At 42.1% G+C, this 26,912-nt stretch overlaps 1 protein-coding gene across 7 annotated transcripts in view; it reads left to right on the top strand.

Annotated features, from left to right (window-relative positions):
- The window catches only part of LOC102230764 (voltage-dependent T-type calcium channel subunit alpha-1I-like), a 168,675-nt gene that overhangs the window by 91,905 nt on the left and 49,858 nt on the right, over nt 1-26,912 (top strand). For all 7 annotated transcript variants that reach the window (XM_023348874.1, XM_023348876.1, XM_023348875.1 and 4 more), the window contains exons 5-10: nt 3,172-3,269; nt 8,509-8,668; nt 12,338-12,686; nt 12,767-12,859; nt 17,324-17,648; nt 17,766-18,139. In XM_023348874.1, coding sequence (XP_023204642.1) covers nt 3,172-3,269; nt 8,509-8,668; nt 12,338-12,686; nt 12,767-12,859; nt 17,324-17,648; nt 17,766-18,139 — 1,399 coding nt within the window. The remainder of the gene's footprint in view (nt 1-3,171; nt 3,270-8,508; nt 8,669-12,337; nt 12,687-12,766; nt 12,860-17,323; nt 17,649-17,765; nt 18,140-26,912) is intronic.

Here is a 26,912-nt window from a genome sequence, read left to right as displayed (position 1 = left end):
CATCACATGCATATATGAGACTTATTCTTTAAAAATGGTGTCTAGGATGGGTTTTATAGCTATAATATGTCACTTTTATTTTTAAAAAATCTGTTTTTTAAACATTTGTTGTGACAGTATAAAACAGGTAATGTGTGGAAAAAAAATCAAGCTCCTCTGACTTCTCCCAGTATTAACTGCAAAAATACACAGCTTGGTCAGGAACAAATAAACCAATGCCAGGAGGAGGGTCTTAGCACTGTAAAGCAGCATGTACACAAGAATTATTGACAGCTTTAAGATCTTTTTCCTGTCTCTGATTGGTTGTTTTTGAACGAGATCAGCGCATTTCTTCAGATCGCTGTTGCAGCTCATGGACGAGATGGATTTTTCTCACAGATTACCTATATAACTGTCACCATGTTAGATATGGTGACAGTTTTGACAAAAATGAAAAAAAGTTATTACTTTTTTCATAAATGTTACATTCTGTAGCATTAATAGGAGCCCTATATGTAGCTGAAAAGAAGTCTGACCACTAAAACAACGGTTGTGCCTTTCTTTATACTTTGACATTTTCATCAGGTGTGGCATTTCTGCACTATTGAATGAAGCGGGGAAGGAAAATTTGTCTGTTGCATTTCTACATCTCCTCAAGAAATGTACTCTTCAAACACAGGCCGCAGCAGCTTCACGTACAAGAGGAACAGAACTATCGATGCAAGCAGAGGGAGAAAATTCTTCACTACAACATTTTAGCTTGCTATGACACATGCATAAACTAATAAAGGGTTGTTAAACCAAGTAATCCTTCTTAAGTGACTGTGAAGGGCAAATAGAAAGTACTTGCCCGTGGGATCAATAAAGTATCATAATATTGTAAAAGACATGGCTCTGAACACTGTCCATGTGACAGACAGAGAGATTGATTTATTTCTTCGAGGCCTGCAGGTAAGATTTGGCTGTTATCTTATGACAGCAATGCAGTTGTTAGTTTCATGCTGTCCTGTCAATGTTATAACCACCAGCAAATTACATCTGGATACACATGTAAAAAAACCCAAAACAAAACAAAGCAAAAAAATAACATGCCATTTGCAGAGAAATTGAAACTTGTTCTGCAACTTACACAATAAACTTCCTCACTCACTTAAACTGCATCTGCGCCGACCATTAAGAGCCATGTAGCAGTTTTTGCCAGATTTAAAGAGACTCACCTCTTTCACGGGCACATATACTGTATATTTCACCGTGACTGCTCTCGTGTGAAAGTGGTTTGAGTTTGGGGGCACAAACAGCTTAGCCATGCAGTGAAAATGACTTGCTAACAGATGCCAGGCTCTGACTGAGACACAACATCCTGCAGGCAACACTTAGAAGAAAATGAATCCATATTTCTGCCTTTTCTTCTCATATCTCTTTCATGTCATTCTTCTGCTCTGTGCTTTGTAACTTTATCCCCCATCCTTGAGTCTTGCACCTTTCCATGGAACGTCTTTTGATGCAGCTAAAGCTCATGCAGCTGTAGCTGACAGGGTGGAAATCAAAATTCGTACTGGCCATTCAAAAATGTAACAAGCCATCATTTCTTCTATTCACACTCTTGTGTAATATGGTTTGTGTTATTTAAGCAAAACTAACTAAAAATGAATAATGAGGAAATAATTTAAAGTACACAGTTTATGTGTTGTCAATTAGGATTGTGCGTTTAATAGCACAGTTGTTTTGTAGCATGAAGGTTCCAGGACCTCTGGAAGTCCAAAAAACATGACTGTAAAGTTAATTGGTCTTTCTAATTTACTCTCAGGTTTGATTGATTCCATAGATGGTTGCTTGTCCTGTTCGTCACAATGTTGCGCTGAGATAAACTGGCAACCTGTACAGAGTGTAATCTGCCCCCAGCCAAATGACCAATGCCCGCTTAAGATAGGCACCAACTCTCCCTGCAAGGACAACTAGATTTAGACAAAGGATGGCTGGACAACGACTTTCTTTTTTTTTTGACAGCGACCACTCTTTTAGCCCAATAGATTTTGTGGAAAACCTTCAGTGATTCAGCATGGGGTTCACTGGGTACCTCAAAAGTTATTCTGACAGAAGCTGGGCAATATCAAGGAAACATGCCATTGTGATAATTTAGATGCAATAAGGAAATTGATTACAACTAACTCACATTTTTCACATGTCCCCACGACCCTTGGTATGCATCGGCATCCAGTCATTAACAATATAGGTCCAGTGTTGGCATCTAGGGAAGGAAAGGTCTGTTCAACTGACCAGAAGTATTATACACTTTCAGAATTTGCATGCATGGCTCTTAAAATATCCTCTCAAACAATAATAATTATTAATAATAATACAATAAAGCAGTGTTTGGCTTTGTTGTGTTCATTTATGTTGCAGTCACAACAGTTCTACTTGACTAACACTTGTGACATTTTAACCTTTATATTAACACTAAAAACTAGCCGACACAAAAATGCAGAGCAAAATTTGTTTGGCAGACGTACCAATATCACATGTATTGATAAATCCCTGGAATGAAGCAATTAGAATCTGTGGTTTGGAAATGCCTGTAAACCTTTCAGATGGTGTGCTTACGATTCAGATTTCACCCCAAATCAAGAAGTGGGTTTCGAAAGGAATGAGTAGTTACTATTTCGAAGTACCATTGAAGCGCATCTTGACTGAGGGAGGAGATGACCTTTGCTCTCCTTGTCTTTTTTTTATGACTAAATAATGACTGATTGATGTGGACAAAACGTCCCAAAAGAGTTGTTCTGATGCTTTAAAAACTAAGTGCGATGGTTTGATTGCTGTAATCATTAATGATTTGTGTCATAACGGGGTACGTTGTGTTCAGGTCAGTACCTGTGAAGTCATATTAAGCACCAGCTGAGCTGATTCAAAATGCAGCTCAGGCACATCACTGCCCCCAGCAGATCTGTTGTAGAAATCAAAATGCCTTTTGAGTTGCCAGTAGCATATAATTTGATCAGATTTACTCAACACTTCCTAAAGTTACATGCATTTTGCCAAGAGTGGGTGGCAATTTCCAGTCAGACAGGGGTGGAAGGTAATACTTATATACTTCAAAAACATTTGAGTGGATTGTGACACTTGATATATTTTGAATAAAAAAGGAGAAACTGATGTTTGTCTTTGTGTTTCCTTTAATATCTTTGAATCCAGGATGGTGGAGTACTCCCTGGACCTGCAAAACATCAACTTGTCTGCCATTCGCACGGTTCGGGTTCTTCGGCCCCTGAAAGCCATCAACAGAGTCCCAAGTGAGAAAAGCTTAAGTATTTTTTTGTTTTTAACTGGAGATTGTATGCATTGCAAGTATGTCTTAGTATTTATGATTTTTGCTGTTTGAAGTTGACCTGTGTTGTAATCTACAGCTTTAGCTTTTTTTCCTTTTTTTGAGCTTCTCTGTGTCGTCACATCTGTCAGTTTACATCAAGCTGAAATGCAGTTGCACGAAAATTCATGCAGATGAATTTCATTTTTCCTGCATCTCTGGGAGTTTCTTTTTTTCATCCTTACACCACAATTTCCCGGTGGGGATGATTAAACTTTCATCTAATGCTTCATAACAAAGTCAGCTCAGACCTTGAGTCACGGCCTTATCTAATTTACAAACCACACATTAATGCTGCTTCATTGATCAGTGTGTGACCATAGACCCATTCTCCTCATCTAATACTTCGTTCTCCAGCAAGGTTTTGTAGATCCTATCGATTTATTTGTATGGCTGCCATAATTGGCAGCTTGTCATCATAATAATTAGCAATTAGCCTGGACCAGCAAGGCCTGGAGTCGTGTCATTGCTGTACATTTGTGTAGACAGTTGAAAATAGACGAAAGCTGTTTGAATATTTGAGTATTGAAAAAATATGTGTATAGCAAAAATGGATGTATTCAACACTTACTTTGTCCACTGTATTTTTTTTTACATGGATTTATTTTGTTTTGGTTTGTATGTTTAGTAGGATTTCCAAGAAAAAATCTAAAATTACCTATGCTGCCCCAGAAGGCTGCAATGATGCTTGGTTCAACACATGAAACAGGAAAGGATGAACATCCTGAGCACAATTAATATTCCCCATAGTATCCCAATCAATCTATCGCATCCTGAATTGAGTTCTGCACATATGGCAAGAAAAAACACTGAATGATAATGGAATCAACATCTGCAGTTCTGTTAGCTACTTAGACCGAACTGCCGAGCTGGCGCATCGGGTTTTAGGCCTGTGAGATCTCAAGAAGCTATACCGGACTATTCATTGCATTTCCTTTCTTCCTCTATGACACTGTCTGTCACTTCCTCTCAGTCATTGTCTTCACAATAGTAGAAAAAAGTGAGAATGTGGGGAAAAAAAAGCTTTAATTGCACTCTTAGGGTAGTGATGGTGGAATACAAAGTATGAATGAGGAAAAGCAAAATACAATGTTCTGCTTCAAAATCACCATTTGCCAAGTCTGCAACAGTATACCTAAACCTAGAAATGTAAAAAGCTCTGCTGCTCTGGAAAGTTCTTTAAAACTCTTATCTTTTTTTTTTTTTACGCCTAAAGCAGGGGTTTTCATGTGGATGCAAATTGTAAATGCATCAATTATGTTCTGTTTTGCAAAAATGTCCATTTTAATTTAGCCAGTGGCTTTAGTGAGGTAAACGCATGCATTGTCTTCTTATTTTACTTGACATATTCTGATGAACAAGCCGTCCTTCCATTGAAGTCATAAAAGAGGAACCTGCTCAGTCAAATATTTGGTACACCGGCAGCACTTAGGGAAATGGTTTGGAAAATGTATGAAGATGAGTGTGTACGGTGCTTCAGAGAAAAGTGAACTGGTTGCAAACAAATTTGCCCTTCTGTAGACGATTATTTTTCCCTCCTTGCCTGTGCAGATATATGGGTTTATCTTTGCATTCGTAGCTCACAAGCAGCTCAAACATTAAGATACTGTTTATCTATATTTTGTAGATTGTTGTACAAGGGTATTTATATGCATCTACTTTGTATTGATCTGCAAAGTATGCATACTTCTGTGCATAATTAGTGTGTGCAACTCCTACTCTGTCTTGAGAATGTCTGAAGTAAAAAAGCAAGGGGATAAAGCTATTTGTTCTTTCTTCAGCCGGATTGCTACTTTGCCCAGAGGTACAAAGGCAGCATGAGCACTCCCTGACCCCTCACACACCTCAATTTGTAACCCTCCTACAAGGAGCAGATAATAGCAGTGTGTGGCATATGTGAATGCGTGCTGTTGTGTTAAACTTTGTTTTTGAGGAAATTGGTGTGATGAAAAAGGAGTGCTAGACAGAACTGTTGGGGGGGCAACAAACACCACAGAAACTGAAAGGGGGAGAATAAAGGGGAAGAGAGGATTTTCTTTTCCTTTGGTGAAAGGCACAGGCAGGGAGCCAAAAATGTGTTAACTGTGTGGTGCAAGCTGAGGCATCCATCTTTATATGAGAACAGCAGCAGTTGACAAACAAAAAAAAAAGTCAGTGAAAAGGCAAGAAATGAAGACAGGTAGACAGGGAATTGAGAAGGGAAAATATTTTTTTAGTGCCACCGTAAAGAAGAGAAAATATTGATAATAAAAGTTCAAATTTTTCCACTACAAGATGTGCTTCATTTGTATTCTCCATTTTATGATTTTTCTACATTAGGTTCCGTCTTTTCCTTGTTACTGAGTTTGCACACCATATTTTTTGGCAGATTGTCTCCCTCTCTACCCCTTTGTTTCCCTCAATCCATCTCTTCCTCTCTCCAGCCAATTAGGCCTAATGGAGCAGTGGCCTAATGACAAGAACCCTGGGGAACAAATACATTTAGACTCGCCTCCAGCCATCAGCACGCTAGCAATGTTACTGCTTCCCATTTAAAGTTGACGAAACAAATCAGCCAGAGATGACAAACCGGTTTAAATTAATTGTCCAAAAATAAATCCAAAGGTTAACTGAAATATATTTAAGGAACTATTTCAGCATACAAAACATCTGCACGAGAATCATTGATATTTCTTCCATTTCCAATAAATTTGGATTTTCCGAAGCCTGTTGAAATTTCTACTTCAGTCCAGAGGTGGATCCACCCAGCCCCAATACAAACAGATGTACACTGAAAATGTAAAGATAGAAGGGTAATAATTTTATGCACCAAGGTTTTTCAAAAATACTTCTTTTCTGAAAAGCACTAGAGAAAGTAAGTACAAAAAAGATATATTTTTTGTATTTCTTTCTAATTCATGTAAAGCACAAAGTTGCAGAAAATGTGCTATATATAAATAAAATCACCTTACCTTACCTTGAGTGATCAGATTTCTAAAAATTGAAATGAGTCCATAACTTTGTGTTTCCCTGGGGCATAAATGACACACAGTATTCTCCTTTAAATATCCACTCTTAAAAAGTGGGAAACTCAAGGAAATATGCAATTTCTTTAAGGTGGTTGCATGTCTTAGTTAATAATGGCTACAGCTGGTGCCATTAGAGCAGGCACATGACATAAAGATGCTCAAAGTCCTCACTGCAGTTGTTCCTAGTTCAGTTTTCTTTCTTTCTTTCTTTCTTTCTTTCTTTCTTTCTTTCTTTCTTTCTTTCTTTCCATATATATATATATATATATATATATATATATATATATATATATATATAACTTGTTCATATTAGTATGATAGAGATTGTTTTCAAGTTAACAACTATTGCTTGAAAGTTATTATCTACACAAGATCGTGAGAGAGATAAAGGAAAAAATCTATCCAAATCTTACAGTCAGCAAAAAAAGAAAGAAAAATAAATTCAAATAAGGCACCAAAAAATGTTGACTTGTGTTGGTAAATATGTTTTTTACTTAGTAACTGCCATGGGTTTGACTTTTCTTCTTATTGGTAAAATTGTAAGTTATTAGGGGATTTTTGTATTTAAAAAAAACAAAATCATCCTTCCATTGCATATAATTGCTTGTGCAGTGTCATGGGAAATTGGTGCCTATCTCCAGGGATTATTGGGCAAGAGGCAGGGATGCACCTTCGATAGGTCACCAGTCTATCACAAGGCAACACACAAAAGAGAAACAGCTACACACTCTCATACATATGGGCAATTTAGAGTAATCAATTAACCAACCAGCTGTTTCTGGATAATGAGAGAAAGATGGAGTACCAAGAGGAAACCCATACATGCATGGAGAAAAGATGCATCTCCATATATAATCCTTGGTTTTAAACCAAGAACTTCCTTGCTGCAAGCCAGCAGTGCTACACGCTGTGCATTTGAAAATCAGAGACCTGTTTTTAAGGAATGTTAAGATTTTAAAACAGAGAACCTCCGTGTTTATGTTGCTCTGTGTCTGCATAGTGAATAAGCTACAGGTATTTTCACTTCTGTAAATATAATTATCTTCTTCTTCTGGCTCCTCTGTCTCTCTCCTTCCCACAGCTTTTTTTCCTGTCACTCATTCTCAGAGCAGCTTACATGTGCTGTTGAGACACATTAACCGACCGCTGAGCTATTTTTCATGAATTAAAGCTCAGAGAAACAACACACATTTTTGATGAGTGGATGGTACACTTTCACGGTAACGCCGTCTCTGTGCAGTGATCTCATCATAGGGGTCTCACCTCACTTGCTCATTAGACCAATCAGTTGTCATTATGCTCTGCTAATCACAGTATCAGTGCAGTATGTCATCACAGTGAGACAGGCTCATCAACAGGGGATAAGGTCATCATTATTCGACAGGGGACACACTCGTGTTTCTGCAATTAGGCTTCATCTCATCATGACTGTGACCTCATGTCGTCTGGAAATGCATCAGTGTCATTGATATTTCATTTGATCTTTGAACGAGCTCATTTCAAGCTGTTGCCAATGATATATTTGTTTTTCTTGGTGTTTTTTCCCTGATTTGTGTGGAGTTTTTCTGCAGTTTTGATATGTGCGATGTCAAATCTCAGCTGCTGGTTAAAAATTAATTAGAATTTTCTTGTGGATAATTAAATCAAGAGCTTTCGGAGTCCCTTTCAGCTTTCAGTCCTCTGCTGAATCAGAAAGCAATCAAGAAAACAAAAAAGGTCAAGGCCACAAGCAGCTTAGAAACTAAACAGATTTTAAAAACATAAACCACACTAAAGACCAGGAAGAGGTCGCCACCAAGTACATGGCCGGATTTTAACCATTCATTGTGACATGAATTGCTCACGAGGTATCATACAATGCAAAGGCAGACATATTTATCTCTGAAATGTCTCGAAACTAAGACAAAGCAAAACCCTTGCTCTGCACCATTTTTGCTTAGTTACACAGAGTGAATGCTTTATAAAAAGGTTATATGCAGTAGGTAGTTTATGTAGATACTGCTACTTGCCTAGCAAAGCTTTAGGCCAAAAGAAAGGCATTTCTGTAATGTAATTTTAGTAAAATGTGTAAAAAGATGAAATACAGGCATTTTTTTTTTATCCCGCAATCAGTAATATTTTTCTGCTACAGACTGATTAACATGCTAATCCTTGCAGGTATGCGCATTCTGGTGAACCTGCTGCTAGACACTCTCCCCATGCTGGGCAATGTGCTGCTTCTCTGCTTCTTCGTCTTCTTCATCTTCGGCATCATCGGCGTGCAGTTATGGGCGGGACTCCTGAGGAACCGATGCTACCAAGAGGAGAACTTCACCATGTGAGTAAAAAGAAAAAAGAAAAAACGATGCTCAAGAGGGATTTGTCACACTTATTCCTAAAACCTCTAATGTTTGCTTTCCACATTCCTTCACCTCATCAAACCAATATTATGCCAAGAAATCTATCAACTCTCTGTGAATGTTCCTTTTTACAAATTATTTTAGCATATTTTGAATAAGCCAGAAAGCAAAACTCATTTACATGCCTTCATCGTTAATCTTTTTCGCTGCTGCCTGTAGATTCTCTTCTCCATCTGGCTCTTAAACGGCAAAAAAAAAAAAAACTGTTACAGGAGTTTTTCTCTTTTGCAACTGTGAACGCGATTAGTTTCCAGCTGTACTCCTCCATATTTACGACGCCACGTGACAGCATCACCCACTGTGTCTGAGTGCAGAACTCTTATTGAACTCTGTTTGATTGCATTTCTTTCATGCTTGCCTCAGCTACCTGAAAAACATACAAACACGTGTGTGCTCTAATATATGTTAAAACTACATGCTGATGTAGCTCAGCTCTTTACTACATTGACACAGGTACATCTAAAGACTGACACACACTCCTGCTATGATTCATGTAGGATTTGATTTGTGCATTCATCTCACCTATTACTCAACCAAAGCATTAAGCCTGTGTATTCTTTATATCATTGCACTAGATATAGTCAGTGGGGCTGGAGTGCTTAATTAGAAAGGTGTGAGTTAGTGTTAGAGGACTATTATGCTAAGTAAAGGGCATATGTTTGCGAGGTTATAATGAAGTGGGCTAAGTGCCGCTGTCAAGTGCAGCATTTGCTAGGCAATTTTATACCCTCCCTCTGTTGGCCTGCATGATTTATTTTCTCCACGGTGGTTTTGTTTTTAACAAATTCCTACAAGATTAGATATTCTGTAGTTGTTTTTTTTTCCCCTGAAAGTTACATCTTTTGCAAGATTCAGTTGTTTCTTTTAAAAAGGCCAATGTAATTACCAAAGACATTTTAATGGTACAGTGTGTAGGGTGTCCTTTCTGTGTTGTCTGCAGGTTTCAGCCAGCAGGCTAATTCCTGTCTCGATCTGCCATTTGTTTCTGACCTATTTTTTTTCTCTTTTTTTTTACACGTACCACAGCTTTTCTGTGCTACTCCCACTTCTTGGTCCTTGCCTTCACCTCGCTCTCCATTGGCAGGTGTCTTCTCAGTGTGAAGTCAGGTTGTACTGTACCATGCTGTGTGATGCCAAGTCTCTAAGCAGGGGGGACAACAACCTTCATTCATGCTCCAGTAGTCTTTCTTCCTTCCCTTTATATCTTTTTGAATTTAACCTATCTTTTGTTAGAATGTCTTTTAACTTTTTACACTAAAAAGTGAATTTATATCTAAGACTATGATGAGTTTGGATAAGGGGGCTTATTTTAAAATCAGATGTTTATTCTTAACTACATAACCACATGCTGCATGTGTGCTTAGAGGTGAAACAAATTCTATCTAAAGAACAAACATATCTGAAGCTTTTTGAAGCTAAAAGTCACATCTGGCTATGGACTCTGTTGCCCTTTTTTGGACTGTAAGCACATCACATTATGTTCACTTTTGCATCCTTCTAAATAAAAATACAGCCATACAACGCTGTACACCTCCAGTTCTCTATTTTGATAATTAAAATCACAAAAACCTGCCTTGTGTCACATGGAGAAAAGAAGAAGAAAAATAAACAACATAGGAGCCTGAGTGCGCTGCCTAGCAAGTATGTTGTCCACTTTCAGTCACCAAGCACATCTCATCATGTCCCTCAGCTATTTGCCTCGCCTCTTCAGCTTTGGATTGGCAAATTATCCTTTGGCTATCGATATCTGGAGGTAGCCATCAACCCACCCTCCGACCTTGCAAATGTAAGCAGCTAGAGACAATGGATGGATGGACGACCAGTGACCAAGTTTCAGAAATGTATTCTGAATAGTATTGGGAAAATCAGAAATTGCAGCAGTGTTGTTGAATTTTGCAATGACAATATTGGTTTTGATTGCTCCCACATTTTCTTCCTCTTCTCTTTCTTTACCGTTGACATTATGTTGCCACCGCTCTGTGATTAGTGGTGGGCATTGAGGGCAGTAGGAGTGCACCCAAAAGGCAAAGCGAGAGTGCATGGCACTTGAAATATAATAGCTTGCCAAGAATAGCATCCAAGCAGTCCTTTACAGTTACAGTTGTGACACTGCACACACTGACATTGAGATGAGGATTGAGGTTCAATACATTGTGCAGTTCTATGTCATCCATTGTGCTGCAGCTTCCAATGTGCTTGCATTGTACGCTTCATAAGCTTGTTTTAAAGAACTGAAAAAAAGTGCTACTGTTGATCATGATACACTTCTGTGCTGTTAGAATACCTGGACCTTACAGTGGAGGTATGCTGATACTTAATCAGCCCCGATATCTGCAGGAAGAGAAAGGATTAGATCAAAAGGATTGGGTATAAAATGAAAGACCGAAACCAACAAGAAACAGAAATGATTGGAAAGTCTGAAAATCCTCAAGGGAGAGGATATGAATGTGATTATTGGAATGGATAGACAGAAGAAAAGACAAGAGGAGTGAATAAAAGTGTTCACTTTCAGAAAATGCTTCATAAATCTTTCAGATTTTACTAAGAAATACTTCAGCTGTATTTGAACAATCCAGCTGATATGCATTTTCTTACTCCAAAGATCCTTCTCTGTGATTTACTTAAATATTAAATATTGTTACTCGTTTTTGTTGTTGTTGGCTCCATTTTGGGTTTCTGAATCAATTCATTGCACCAGCATTACTACAGTACTTTTCTTTCAAATTGCATAACTGAGACAATAGCAAATTGGAAAACTTGATTAAAAACTGCATTACACATGTATTAAGATACATACTTTACTATAAAGGTATCCACAACTTTCCAAATTGTTGCCACTGAAAACTGATTTGAGTGTGATGTAAAAAATACCAGACTGTACGCCGTGTAACAATGTTTTATTGCTCGCTGAGGCAAGACTTGAAACTCTGCAAAAATGATATAGTTGTAGCAAATGCAACACTGTCCCAATTTGAGTCAAATAAAATGGGGTGACCTACTTTTGTCTTTATTTATGTTACAAATGGGTAAAATCACTTTAGAAATAACAAAACCTATTCAAATGTGTAAATAATTGTCTATGTATACAGAGTTGTCCTATACCAATCATTGTTAACCTGTGTACATCAGAAAATATTGTGAAATAATTCTGGATCTGTAAGAAATTTTCAGTTTTTTCACTGGATTTTCTTTTACATGAACAATTTAAAAACTTTAATTATTTAGGAAGAGATGATGTTTATGTCAAAAACATATACACATTGCCCTATACATGTTATTGTAGAGAGGTTATGTTAACATCCAAGTGGGATAGAGGTATTGAGAGTTGTATTCCCTGTACTTTCAGTATCGCTTTCACGTTTTTATTATTTATAATACTTTGGGGAGATTTATTCACAGAACGCTCCCTATAAAATGTATCATCATCATTTTTCCTTCCTGTTTCTTTCTCACTTCTGCCCTTCTTACAGGAATCTCCATGAAAAATGTAAAACATATTAAACAGGATAAAAATCTGACATTCGACTTTTTTGTATTTATTAGACTCAACCTTCATATTTATAACCTTATATATATTTTTTGCACAGACCTTCAGGCATGACGCTGCCAGCTCCTTACTACCGACCAGAAGAGGATGATGAGCGGCCCTTCATCTGCTCCCTGGCTTCTGATAACGGCATCATGTCATGCTCTGATGTACCAGCGCGGCGGGAAGGAGGACGCGTATGTTGTCTGGATAAGGAAGACGCTCTGCACAGACAGTCTCTGGGCCTGAGTCCTGAGCCACTGTCGAATGGCAGCGGCGCTGGTGAAGCTCTGGGTCTGTGCATCAACTGGAACCAGTATTATACACGGTGCCATACTGGAAGCACTAACCCCCACAAAGGAGCAATTAACTTTGACAACATTGTGTATGCCTGGATTGTCATTTTCCAGGTAGGTTCCATTTTTGCAAAGAGATCTATAAAAAACAGTACATTCATAAATTAATATTGTTGCTCCATCTCCTTCCCTAGGTGATAACATTAGAGGGCTGGGTGGAGATCATGTATTATGTGATGGATGCTCACTCCTTTTACAACTTCATCTACTTCATCCTTCTCATCATTGTAAGTAACTCTGCTCAACACATGTATCATGCTTCCTTAAAGGGTTAAATGTTAGAGATAAAATAAATACTGCATTTTTAGCTTTGGCAGCAAACCAGAGTTTGTGCATTTACTTAATTTACAAAACCCTTTGCAAAGGGAGCTATGCACTCTACACCACCTTGTTAAGCAAACAGTCCGTCACAGCGCTGGCTCTGTTTTATCACAAAAAGCTTTATTTGGCCAATAAGAGAAAACAAAATCTCTATTTATACATTTTTTAAAATTATAGAAAGTGCCATATTTTCAAAGACTAATGTTGTCTGTCCCACTCAGTTAGTCAGAGATACAACAGCTTTCAAAAGTATACAAACCACTGATTAAATGGCACCACCGTCCTCATCAAATGTCCCCCACAGATTTTCTGATTCTTGTAGTGCTGGAGTTTGGCCATACTTTATTGATTTGCTTGGTCATGCTAAAAAACACATTTCATCTTTAGCTTTTAGCAGATAACTGAAGGGTCATACTCTAAGCTAACTACAATATAAAGCTGATCACAAATTAAAGGACTTGGATATAAATCTCATTACTACTTTAAGAAAAGTAACCGCAGAGCCTGATGTTGCCTCCCCATCTTTCGCTGTGAGTTTGTTTTCTTGGTAATTCTCAGCTTTGTTTCTTATGCCAAACAATCACTTAGATCATTTGGAAGTATAAATCAAAGGTTCAAGACTGATTTTGTATAACTATAACACATTCTTCCACAAACTTTTGAAATATTTTAGCCAGGCCTGAATGTTATCTTTGGAAGGATAATCTATTTCTGAGTTCAGCCATATGGAGTATACACTTTAAATCAACACTCTCAGTTTTATATCAATACATGAGCATTTATTCTATATACAGTGTTTTTTATATCTTTATATCAATAAAACATGGTCTTTTTGATGCAATACTATGTGCTTTTGCTTAATATCTTCCACTCCATGTTTTAAATTTTATCGGTTTCTCTTGTTGACAAATACTCTTTGTTAGAAAGTAGATGATGACTGCCACTGCTTTGGGTAGACACAATAAAAATGTGCAAACACAGCCTAAATATCAAGTAACATAACTTACCTTGATACACAAACAAGAAAGCAACATCCTGTTAAGGTGGAAGTCCATATGTAAACCAACTTTTTAGTCTAAAAAGTCAGATTTGGACTGTCCTTAGATAATAATACAGAGAAATGATTGAGTTTGTTGATGTTACTCTTTACAGCATCTCTGTTCTGCCAAACCTTTTGATTATTAAAGTGCTTCTTAGTGTTCTACTGAGCAGTGTTACTGAATAAGGGTTTTAATTCAAGAATTGATTGGTCGTTCAAATAAAATAACATCATTAAAGACTATCTACAATCAATATTTAAAGGACGTAGGAAGAGAGGTGTAAGTTACATAACTTGAGTTTAATGCAGAGTAAGACAAATGAGAGGGGGGGATCGACTTGAAATGTCCAGTGCAAGAATATAGCATAGTGAGATTCAGCAGATGTTTTCCATAAAGTGCCAGCTGGCACTGCACTAAAGGCTGTTTTACTCTGCCCTCGGTGTCCTTTTGGTTGCCTGTAAGTGGGATTAAATCCCTCTGTCTTGCAATAAAACTACAATACAAGTCCCAGATGTTGCACTCTTCTATAAGCAGGTGAATACTTTAACAAATGTAATGGTGTAAATGCAAATTTAAAATTAAAATACAACAAAAAAAACCCTGACAGTGACAATAAGGTTATATAAGAAAATATTTTAGAGTATGATAATGTGGAAATGTGAAAAGCAGCAATATTAAAAAGTGGAGTGAGACGTCAGTCATACATGCAAGCCAGTTTTCCACAACAGTTGCGGTTTTAATCATTTCATTTCCAGCCCCTACGGGTGAAATACTCCACATTGAGTATTATTTTTGTTTGTTTGTCTAGGCCTTGAATATCAGATGTCTAAAGTTTGTGGAAGCAATTTTATAATTTTAGCTTCTTTTTTTTCTTTTCTTGGGGATTTTGCATGCTTCAGTTTCCCAGAGCCATGGCTCTTCAGCGTTTTCACTGCAGATGGCAAGCAACTTAAATCCTTTCTACCATCCTCTGGCAGCAAAGTAGTGTTGGAGTCAGTAAAATGATTATCTGTTTCATTTTGATCAAACTGTACCTTCAAAAGCTACAAACCCTCTAAAAATGATCTCCAAATTATATGAATTTGTTTGAAAAGTGTTCAAATGGCCCTTCTAAGTTACTGGATCGACTGCTGTTTATTGAGCTTGTGTATTCAGGGTTACAGAACTCAGGACAAGAAGTTTGACCTCCATGATGTTTTACAAAGAGACTCTTCTCTGCATGACACTTGATACACTGAGAAACCGTAAGAGCGTTTACTGTGGCACGTTGAAGAGAGTAACTCAATAAAAGTAAAGGGCAAATGCTAAGAAATGTCCAATTTACAACAAGAATAAGCTCTAATGCATTCAAATGTGTGTGACAGCACCAACAACAAAATCTATAAAAGTTCTCTGCAGTAAGCTTTGCTTACTATTAACATTTGTAGTTTTTTTTTTTGCCGGAACATACCTGCTATGAGATGTGTGGGTATTGGAGTGTGTTTGTGTGTGCACACATGCATGCATAATGCAGTGATGATCTAAATGTGTGATATTCGACTGCCCCCCCTGATTATGCGTAAAGCTGTCCGCTGATCAGAATCACAGAATAGACACTCGCACAGATGCAAGGCTGGAGGGAAATCAAAGCCTCCCACACCTGCAGACCTGCTTTGACCCACAGACCACAGCTGGGTGTCTCTCCTCCTTTCTTTCCACCTCCCTTCTTCAATTCCCCTCCGTGTGTTTCTCTCTGTAAATATCTCTGGGTTGCCCCGACTCTCCTTCACCTTGCCCTAAATCTTTGATCATTGCAGATGAAAGTCTAAAGGCAGAAGGCCATTAGTTTTGGATTTGATATCTGAGCATCTTTTATTAAGCATGCCTGTTCCAAATGTTTTGGCCTTCAAGATGTGTTTATATCTGTGTGTTTTTTTTTTTTTTTGGCATGTTCATATCTGTCTTAAGGGACTATAGCTTATAGAAAACATATCTAGTGTTCCCCTTCATCCAGCAGTATGGTTTTTTCAGTTTGTCAGTGTTAGCAAGTATTGATCTAATCACTGTTTTGTAACCTGCTCAAAGTACCGGAGTAAAGGCCCAATTCAGCAGTTTCAAAATGATTCCCGCTACTACCGCTAAAAAGTGCCAACTCTTTAGTTTTTCTAATTGTTTGTTCACCTAAAGTGCCTTGTAAAAGTTTAATTTGCCTTTTCCACATTCATTCACCAAACTCAATGTGTTTTAAATGGGATTTTATGTGATAGATTAACAGGTAGCACATAAATGTGAAGTGAAAGAAACATGAGGCATGCTTTTCTTAACTTTTTAAAACTCTGACAAGTGTGGCAATCATCTGGACTTACCCGTACTTACTCTGATGCCCCCCAAAAAAGTGCAGCCACTTTGATTTGTAAATGCACCTTCGTGTAATTTTATCTCAGTAAATCTGTTCTTTGAAAGTATTATACTGTTTCCAATAAGACATATTAATGTGTGGAGCAAAGTTAAAACACATGGAAAAGGGTTTCACAACAAAAAGTTTTGACATACGAATATATAATTTTAATAATAACTTATTATATATGTATTTGTTCACCTATTTTAAAGGTTGGTCTATATTGTTCAGCTCATCCCAATAAGGAAAAATTTTCAACAGCATATACATACACCAGACTTTATAAATATTTCCATCTATAATTAAGGTTTTTATGTCACCAACCAGTGAAGTGTTTATTATATAAACATTAAGGGAGTTGAGGGCATCTTTTGATTAGTTTGTTAGCGTGTCTTTCTGGTCTAGTTTACAGAAAAATAATATTTCTTAAAATAATTGTCTATAAAACATTTACTAAGTGACTGGATTTAACACTCAGACCAAAGTTAAGAGCCGGTTCCTGATCTCTCAAAGACTCCACAGGTTAACAACACAGATGTCTAATTTCAAATAGATGTTAAATTTAAATCAGAGAAGAAAGAAAAAGAGTGACAGGCAGACTATGAACTGTGCCTTGGGTATGTGCTGGCTCTGTCTGTCTCCTCCAGTCAGCCGTGGTTTGGTAGGAGGCCAGACCTCAGAGACCTTCAGCATGTGTGCACGATTTCCACAAATGGAATCAGAAAGTGTGAGAGCTTCTACAAACAAGTGTCCAATTACCCCTGGAAAAATCCAGTACTTCACATTTTTATTTATTGCATCTTGATTTGTAGCCTTTTACACATACTGGTGTTAAGGTTTTTACATTCTTAACATAGACTGTAAGGAGTAATTTACCTTTGTATGCTTAATGTTATTCCTCATCTACTTGTATATTCATTTAGAATATCCGCTTTTCCTCCCCCCTCGTCCAGATTGGTTCATTCTTCATGATCAACCTGTGCCTGGTGGTCATCGCCACTCAATTCTCAGAGACCAAACAACGGGAGCACCAGCTGATGCAGGAGCAAAGAGCGCAGTGCCTGTCCTCTTCCACCTTAGCCAGCATGGCTGAACCAGGAGACTGCTATGAAGAGCTCTTCCAGCTGGTCTGTCACGTCCTTCGTAAGGCCAAGAGGAGATCAGCAGCTCTCTACTACACTCTAAGAGGCAAGCCTGCTCCAACCAGTATAGGCAGGGGCAACAGGCGAGGGGGAGGGAATGTCAATGGAGATCGGCATCATTTGAGGCACCAAAGATGTAAGTAAGAGGAAAATTGTTAAAGAGAAATTGCATACATTCAGTCTGGCAGATTAATATGCAACTGTTCAAGACTGTGCTCATGATTCGACTTGTGTTGTTGTTGCTTCCCCTCAGCACCCAAATGTCCACACCATGGCAAGCAGAACCATGACTCCCAAGCTCAAGCTAACTCCATCAGCCTGACTGTCCAGAGCCCTGAGGAGTGCCCTATCTGTTTGAAGGAAGGTTCGAGGTCTGCAGGACAGGAGAATGGGGAAGAAAATGAAGAGGATGCCGTGAAGGAAACAGACAAAGAGGAGAACCACTTAGAGGAGAAGAAAAATGAGGAGAGGAGGCAAAGGAGGACGTGTTTTGGACGTTGTAGGGACCTTTGGAAGGATATGAGAAGGAAACTTTGGGGTATTGTGGAGAGCAAGTACTTCAGCAGGGGCATTATGATTGCAATTCTTATCAACACCATCAGCATGGGCATTGAACACCACAACCAGGTAAGATGATCAATCTCACTATCTCACTTTAAAATGAGGAACATATGATGAGGCAGATATGTGTGGATCTTAGCCTCAGTCAGCTAGTTAAATGTTAAAATTGATGAGTGTTCTGTTAGAAAAATCTATTTTTATAGAATGTCAAGCGAAAACCAAACAATTTACCACACCAGCAGGTCAAATATCTGTCAAGGAAGTTGGTGGAAGTGTGACGATTTCAATTTTTGTGAGAACATCTGGCAGATGAAGCTTAATTAAAATATAATATTATCAGGGTTGGACTTGGAATAAAATCGGCCCTGCCATTTTTGGCCATGGCGGCGCACCATGGGCATTAAATCTGGAGGCTCATATTGTGTTATTTCAGAAGTTAAAATAATATGCAGCAGAATACAGTTAAAAGCATAACCATGTTAAAAAACAGATATACTCTTCTGTTTATCCGGAAGAGTATATCGGGATAAACGGATATCCTCGACCACAATGTCACAATTCCCATCTTGAAATGAAAATGGATGTCAAAGAAACACTGCTAGAGCTATTTATACAAATACAGAATTATACCCATAGTCAGACCATAACCACATACTCCTCAGGAGCTCCTCATGAAAGTGGCGCCTTAAAGTATAATAAGCACTTTAAAAGTTGAGGACCACAACCCTAATTAATCTGGAAAATATTGTAACAGATTATTTTCTGGCTTTGATCAGAAAAAAAGCATATTCTGCATACCACACATTCTCAATCCTTCAATGTTCGATCCATTGTAATTGTCAAGACAACTCTCTTATTTATTTGTGCACTTACTCCAAAAGCTCTGAGCCAGCAGAGATAGTGATTGTTTTGGAACACTGCATTCAATTATTTAGATTGGCATACAGCACTATGGTGTCAACAGAGTGCGTTGGTGTGATCATTTTTCACTCCCCTCTCACTACGAGTCACAGAAAGAAATATTGCAACGGCAGATGAGATTCCGACAGATGAGCGTGGGCGTAGATCATCAGTGCCACACAGTTTCTTGACAGAGGTATAAACATTTAGCCCAACAGCAGACAAAACAGACAACTCTTTAACAGTGGCCCTGTCTGTTCAGAGGCGAACAAAGCAGGTGTCGGCGAGGGGGAGTGGAAATCGAAAGTTACTACCGTAACTACGGTTCTATGAATCCCGGATGACCGCCAGAGGCGGTGCTTCAAGCACTGAATGATCATTCTTGCGCATGCGCAGGTCGAGTACTAATGACAACAAAGTCACCTGTGACCTGCCGGGGACCCACGTGACTCTATATAGTCACGTGGCACCCGGCAATCAATCCCTCAATCTTCTCGCGAAAGCAGAGATTCCGAGGGACCAAGCACTCTGGCGGTCATCCGGGATTCATAGAACCGTAGTTACGGTAGTAACTTTCGTTCTATTTCATCCCTACTGACCGCCAGAGGCGGTGCTTCAAGCACTGGATGACTCATATCAACAAGGTCACGAGGAATCAGCAACAAGGAACAGCGACTACACCACCCACCTAATGTGATGTAGAGGCATGCTGCTCCAAAATTCCTTGAAGCGGATGGGGCGCAGCCACATTCACCCTGTAGAACCGAGTAAAGGTACTAGGTGATTTCCAGGAGGCCGCACGGCATATAACATCCAATGGCACCCCAGTCATGGCAGCAAACGACGTCGACATGCCCCGTGTAGAGTGGCACTTCACTCCCGCCGGCAGTGGCCGGTCCTGCAAGGCATAAGCCTTGGAGATCAAATCCACAACCCAGTGTGCAAGTCGCTGCTTGGAAAGTGCCTGCCCTTTCCGTGAGCCAGCGTAGCAAACAAAAAGGCTATTAGTCTTTCGGAAGGATGCCGTGGCATCGATATACGTCTCAAGGGCACGAACAGGACACAGTGGTTCAGAGGGGCTCCCGGTGTCAAGCCGAGCAAGATGGAGCGGCTGGGTACTGCCAGCCGCCAGTGATACCTTAGGAATAAATGCAACGTCAGACCACAGTGTAACACCCGAGCCATCAGGATTCCACCGGCAGCAGGGCTCGGCTATCGAGAGAGCCTGTAATTCCCCCACACGTTTTGCAGAAACCATAGCTAAAAGGAACGCCGTCTTTAGTGAGAGCCATTTGAGGTCTGCCGATGCCAGGGGCTCAAATGGGAGGGACCGAAGAGCCTCAAGCACAAGAGAAAGGTCCCAGGCCGGTGCCACAGGGCGGTTGGGTGGGTGCAAACGCCGAGCACCCCTTAAAAACAGTACAACCTCTTTGTCTCGGCCCACAGAAAAACCATTCAGCCCAACATGCCAACAGGAAATGGCAGCCACATACACCTTTAAGGTAGATGGAGACCGTCCTTGATCCAGCAATGCCTGCAGGAAGGTCAGGATGTCCGAAACTGAACACTGCACCGGGTCCTGCCCCCTATCACGGCACCAGGTCGCAAAGACCGTCCACTTGTTAGCATAGACAGCTCGCGTGGACGGTGCCCATGCATTAGCCATCGTATGCCCTATGGACCCAGGGTATCTTGAGAAGGTGGACCCCGGCCCTGCAGGGGCCAAATCCAGAGCTGGAGCCGGTCCGGTTCGGGGTGCAAAATCTGACCCCCCACCTGGGAAAGAAGATCTCTCCTGGAGGGGAGACGCATTGGCGAGCCGGAGCTGAGCTCGCACAGTAGAGGAAACCAAGTCCTCGCTGGCCAGTAGGGGGCCACCAGCAGAACCCTGTGCCCCTCCTGACGCACCCTGAGGAGAGTCTGAAAAAGGAGGCCGAATGGCGGAAAGGCATAAAGGAGGGCCCGGGGCCAGTCGTGTGCCAGGGCATCGCGGCCCAGAGGGCTGGTGTTGTCCAATGAGAACCAAAGGGGACAGTGAAATGCGTCCCTTGAGGCAAAGAGGTCCACGGCCGCCCTGCCAAAGACCGTCCAGATGCGCTCCACTACCTCTTGGTGAAGCTTCCACTCCCCTGGAAGCGGCTTCCGACGGGATAGAAAATCTGCTGGCACATTCTCCGGCCCTGGTATGTAGGCTGCTCTGAGGCTGGCTATGCATGGAGCTGCCCAGGTCAGAAGCCGTCGAGTCAAGCACAACAGTTTCCTTGACCTGGTTCCCCCCTGGTGGTTGATGTGAAAAACCACTGTGGTGTTGTCTGACCTCACCAGCACATGCTTCCCCTGCAAGCCTGGAAGAAAGCTCTGAAGAGCCAGAAAGACAGCCTGTAACTCTAGGACATTGATGTGTTCCCTGCTCAGCCGCCGGGACCATGTCCCCTGTGCCATTTGACCCCGCCAAGTCGCACCCCAGCCCGTGGAGGATGCATCCGTAAACACAACTTCCCGACGACACGGGAGGGAACCGAGCGGGACCCCTGTGGTCATAAACAACCTCACCCTCCATTGGGACAGAGACTGAAGACACTGAGGCCCCACCCGAAGTCTGCGGAGACGATGAGTGTACCGTGCGGGATCCAGATTCAAGCTGTTCAACCACATCTGGAGGGGCCGCAATGACAGCAGCCCCAAGGGCACTACGGCAGACGCAGCTGTGAGCATGCCCAAAAGTCGAAGATACCGCACAAGAGGCGGTGCCATGCCGCGCCCGAATTCCGGGAGCATGCTCAATATACTGTCCACCCGCTGGGGTGACGGGCAAGCAGCCATTGAGATGGAATCCATGGCAATGCCCAGGAAGACAGTCTCCTGTGAGGGAGTCAGAGTGCTTTTCTCCATGTTCACCTGCAAGCCCAAGCATCCCACATGATGGAGCACTAACCGAGTATCCCGAACCGCCTGGTCCTGTGTCGCGGCACAAATGAGCCAGTCGTCCAGATATGGGAGGATCCTCAATCCTTGTGCCTGCAGAGGAGAGAGGGCCGCCGCAACACATCGGGTGAACACCCTGGGAGACAGTGAAAGTCCGAACGGGAGGACCCTGAACTGGAAATGCCTCCCCTGAAAAGCAAAACGAAGAAACCGCCAATGGGGCGGAGCGATTGGGATGTGAAAATAAGCATCCCTGAGATCTACGGAAGTGAACCAATCGCCTGGGGAAATCGCCTGCAACACTTCCTTGGTGGTCAGCATATGAAAGGGCATGACCTTCAAGTACACATTCAGGCCTCTGAGGTCCAAGACTGGACGCAGGCCCCCGGTCTTCTTCGGAACCAGAAAATACATAGAATAAAAGCCCCCTGGATCCAGCAGGGGGTCCACAGGCACTATAGCACCCTTGGCCAGCAAGGTGCAGATTTCTTGGTTCAGTGCCTGTGCCTTCACCGGGTCGCAGATCGCAGTCATCCTGACCCGGCCAGGGATAGGTGGCCGGCGGCGGAATTGAAGACGGTACCCCCGGGACAGGGTGGACAACACCCACAAGTCCGGGGTGTGGGCAGCCCAGAAGCTGAGCTGACCCGGGGAAAAATAACCGACCGCCGGCCCTAAGGCATCATCTGCGGGCCCCCCGGCCCTTCGAAGGCCCGGGAGGACGTCGGCCAGACTGCGCGGCTCGAAAGGGATGAAAGGACCTCGTCCCAGCTTGGTCTCGAGCCCTGTTTCTCCGATCTGGAGCAGGTCTCTGGACCGATCTCTGACCTGGTACCAGCCCCTGGGGCTCAGTGGAAGAAGGAGAAGGCCCTGAGGACCTCCGTGAAGGACCCGCAGCCGCCCAGGTGCTGACTGGCTGGCGATCACGTCTGTGAAGCCCTGCCAGCTGTTGCCTCGTTCTAGAAGCCTGAGCTGTACGGTCCAAGGCGTCCAGTGCCGCAGAACCAAAAAGTTCCCCCGGAACCACAGGCAGGGCCCGGAGGGTCCTCCTACAAGGCTCAGTAAGTGGTGACTGCGCCAACCAGACTTGGCGGCGAGCGTGAACCAGTGTGGATAGTGTGCGTCCAAGTTCCCTCGACATAAGAGCAAAGGCCTGCAGAGATGCATCAACCAGGCCTTGCGTGGCATGATCCAGTGGAACAGATTCCAAGGAGGAAGACAGGGCCAGCATAAGATGGGATAGAGAGTTCCCAATCCGGCCCATGCGGGCCCCAGAGTCATAGGCCTTGCAGAGAAGGTCATCGGTAATACGGCACTGAGGGCGCGGACAACGGGCATTGGACCGCAAAGCCTCATCAGGTGGGATAATAAGAGAGGCAATGCCCGGTTCCACCGCTGGCATCTGCCCCAAGCCAACCTTGGGGGCCTCCAGCATAGCTGCCAGGACCCTGCCATCCGTCGTCAGACGCGAAAGCGCCTTGGTGTCTGACCAGCAAGCATGGAGTTCCCGCACGTACTCCGCCGAGGGAGGAACCATAAAGGCAGTCTCTGACCTACTGCGCTTAAAGAAGGCGCTGGAAGCCGTAGGCTGGGCCTGAGGAACACTAATCTGTAAACGGGCAAGAGCCGTTCTAATAGCGGATGTCACAGATTCCGCCGTATCCTCCAGGGAGGCAATGGAGTCCGACCCAGAGGCCCCGGAGCCCAGCTCCGGCAGGTCCTCACAGAAATGGGTGCCAGAGGCCGCCACAGAAACAGCATCATCGGCGTTGACTGACATTTCATCCTGCTCGGAAGGGAGAGCCGGGCCGCGATCATCAGCAGTCTGAAAGGACTGGAGGAGGGCTTTCATTTGGGCCAGTTCAGTAGTGAGATGATCCACTCTCGTGGACAACCGCCCTGCATCGGTCCGTCTGGCTCGTTTTGTCGGTACCGAAGGTGCAGCCACAGTAGACCGTTTGCACATCGCTTTCCCCATCGGCAAATGAGTACGCGGCGCAGCGCCCGCCCAGTCGGTAGGCTGCTCCAGCGCAGCCAACCGATCCAGTCTGACTGACCGGGGCATGACGCAACAGTTGGGGCAAGCGTTATCTGACAGCGCCTCCCGGAGATGTTCCACACCGAGGCAGGAGGGACACAAGTCATGTCCGTCGTCGGGCTGAAGTGGAGCCAGACAGGACGAGCAGCATAAATTATCCAGCATCATACCGCTGAAAGGCGTGATTAGCCTGCCACCAACAGAAGTCAACACGAGCAGAAAACGCTACCGGCGACTCCGTTGCAGAAAACCCCCCGTAGAGGTTCCAAACTCAGCATGAGCAGAACGCCACTAGCAAATCGATAATCAACCAAAGATGAACTCAGCACGAGCAGAGACGCCACTGGTGAGTCAGATAAACAACAGCAAAGTAAAATGGACTCAGCCCGAGCAGAAAACGCTACTGGGGAGTGTAGATAAACAACTGTAGAAGAACTCAACGCGAGCAGAAACGCTACTGGTGAGTGTAGATAAACAACTGTAGAAGAACTCAACGCGAGCAGAAAACGCTACTGGGGAGTGTAGATAAACAACTGTAGAAGAACTCAACGCGAGCAGAAACGCTACTGGTGAGTGTAGATAAACAAACTGAAAACTCAGCGCGAGCAGAAACGCTACTGTGAGACAAAAGAGCCACAAAAGAGGCAAATCAAAGCGAACAGTAAACTACTGCTGAGAAAAGAACAAAAACTTACCAGTCACCGCGGATCTGGTAAGGTGAAAGCAGCTTGTGCAGCCCCTGGAGGGCGAGACTTACCCGCAGCTCCGACCAAACCCGGTCACGGGGCTACCAGCAACAAGCAGCTAGGAAATTAGTGGTATACACAGAAGCAACCGGCTTCACACGACCACACACCTGTCCTCAACACACCTGCGCGCGAGAAGAACAAAAGGGATTGATTGCCGGGTGCCACGTGACTATATAGAGTCACGTGGGTCCCCGGCAGGTCACAGGTGACTTTGTTGTCATTAGTACTCGACCTGCGCATGCGCAAGAATGATCATTCAGTGCTTGAAGCACCGCCTCTGGCGGTCAGTAGGGATGAAATAGAACGCCTGCCAAGGACACACATGCACTTGCAAACACAAGGTTTTTTTTGTCCAGTCTTTGTGAGGACAAACAAAATATCTTTTTTCATACTTGCGCAAATGCACCAATAGAAACACATCCAAGCAAAGACTCACAAGCTGTTACATAAGACAGCTTGATTCCTCTTCTCTTCCTCTCCAGATCAGATGATTCTCCTCCCTTTTTTTCCCTAATATTATTTCCACCTCACTCTCCTTATTCCCCCCATTAAACTCCTTTGTGTATCTTTCTTTTCCATCTTTTCTATGGCTGCCTTTCTTCCTACCTACCATCCTTCCTGTTTTACCTCAAGTGTCGCATCTACTCTCTGACTCTATTTTTTTCTTTTTACCTCCCTTGATTTCACCCGCTGCCTCCCCACTTTTTCCTCTGTCATCCACCCACTCACTCTCTGACAGTGTACAGAGTAGTTGCTTTCTGTTTCTCTCATCTCTGAAGACTCTAAAAATAAACGAGGGGTTGGTTGGGGAAGGTGGATCGAGGGGAGACAAGCGAGTAGAGGGGGGAAAAGAGGAGGAAGGAGACCTCCAAGGTGCAAAAGCAGGCAGAAGTCACACAGCAGTTTTCAGCTCTGTTCCTGGTGAGAATCGTTTTTTTTTTTGTTTTTTAACAAGTGTGGGCTTTTCAAAGCAAGAAGCCTACACTGACATTTGGACACACACATCTTTATTGCTTTTTTGAGTATCTTCTGCATTTTTCTGCCTCCACAGGTTTTTGCAGGTTGACAGAAAAGTATTCATTTAAGTGTTGGGTTATTTTTCTGTATGAAAACCACATTGCCTCCTGCAAAAATCCCAGCTCGGTGAATACCAAAGGGCAAAAACCTTATGGAGCACATTGATATATATTTGCCTGTGAATTTTATTGGCAATTTCAAATTCTTCATAGGAAAGTAATTGGCCCTTAAATCGGATGATTGGTTGTCCCACCCATGCCAGCAACAACTACTGTTAAGTATTTGGTGTAAATTGGCAATGAGTCTTTTACATGACTATAGAGGAATTATGGTCCGCTGTTGGTTCCATTTTAGCAAAGTATCATAATAAAAGACGGGAGTATTTTTGTTACAAATTCACAGCAACTTTAAAGTTTTACAGTGTAATCTTATAAAGGCTTGCAAGGGTTTATTTTATGGACAGATGGAGTTGGTAGCACTGTTTCTTTGCAGCGAGAAGGTCCTCGGTTCTATTCTACGTAGGTCTGGGGTCTGTTTCTCCTGTTCATGAGTGGGTTCTCTTTTTGTTCTCCAAAATGGTCCATTTGTATGAGTACATTCTTGTTTTTCTTGTGTATTTCTGTGTTGCCCTGTGATGGACCTGTTGGCTAGATGGAAATAAAACCATACAAATGGATGAATAGTCAAGTTCAAGTAAACATTGTAGAACAGCTTGAGACCGAGGTAAGCAGAGGAAGGTAATAAGGCAAGAAAAAAAAAGGAAACTGTACAGAGGAGTTGGGCAAAAGCCTGAAGAGGGAGTGATGATGGCATTTTGTCTGAGTTAAGTTGTGATGTCAAGAGTCATGATAGGTATGTCAATAGCAATAAATCCCCCATCCTGTGTTGGTGTTAAGGATGAGTAAGGAAACTCAAGGTTAGAGCAGGTGCAATGGAATAAAAATTGCATTTGTGTATCTGTTTACCTCCTTACTGCAGCACCTGATCAGGTGGTGTTATTGTATCTGTGGATTTTCCTTTTACAACGCTGGATGTTTAGTGATAAGAAGTATTTTTCTTTTGCTCCCTGCTTACCTTTAAGTGTTTCTTATGTTTTTTTTTTTTTTTACCTTTTCTTGTAACTTATCCTGTCTTCAGCTACACCATCTATTGTCTTCTCCTCATCTCCTTCTTCTAAATTCACTCCATTCCTTTCCTGTTCTCTTTCTAC

The sequence above is a fragment of the Xiphophorus maculatus genome, chromosome 16 (genome assembly GCF_002775205.1).
Source record: "Xiphophorus maculatus strain JP 163 A chromosome 16, X_maculatus-5.0-male, whole genome shotgun sequence".
Taxonomy (NCBI): Eukaryota; Metazoa; Chordata; class Actinopteri; order Cyprinodontiformes; family Poeciliidae; genus Xiphophorus; species Xiphophorus maculatus.
The sequence above is the reverse complement of the archived record's forward strand: the minus strand, read 5'-3'. Positions and strand labels throughout refer to the sequence as shown.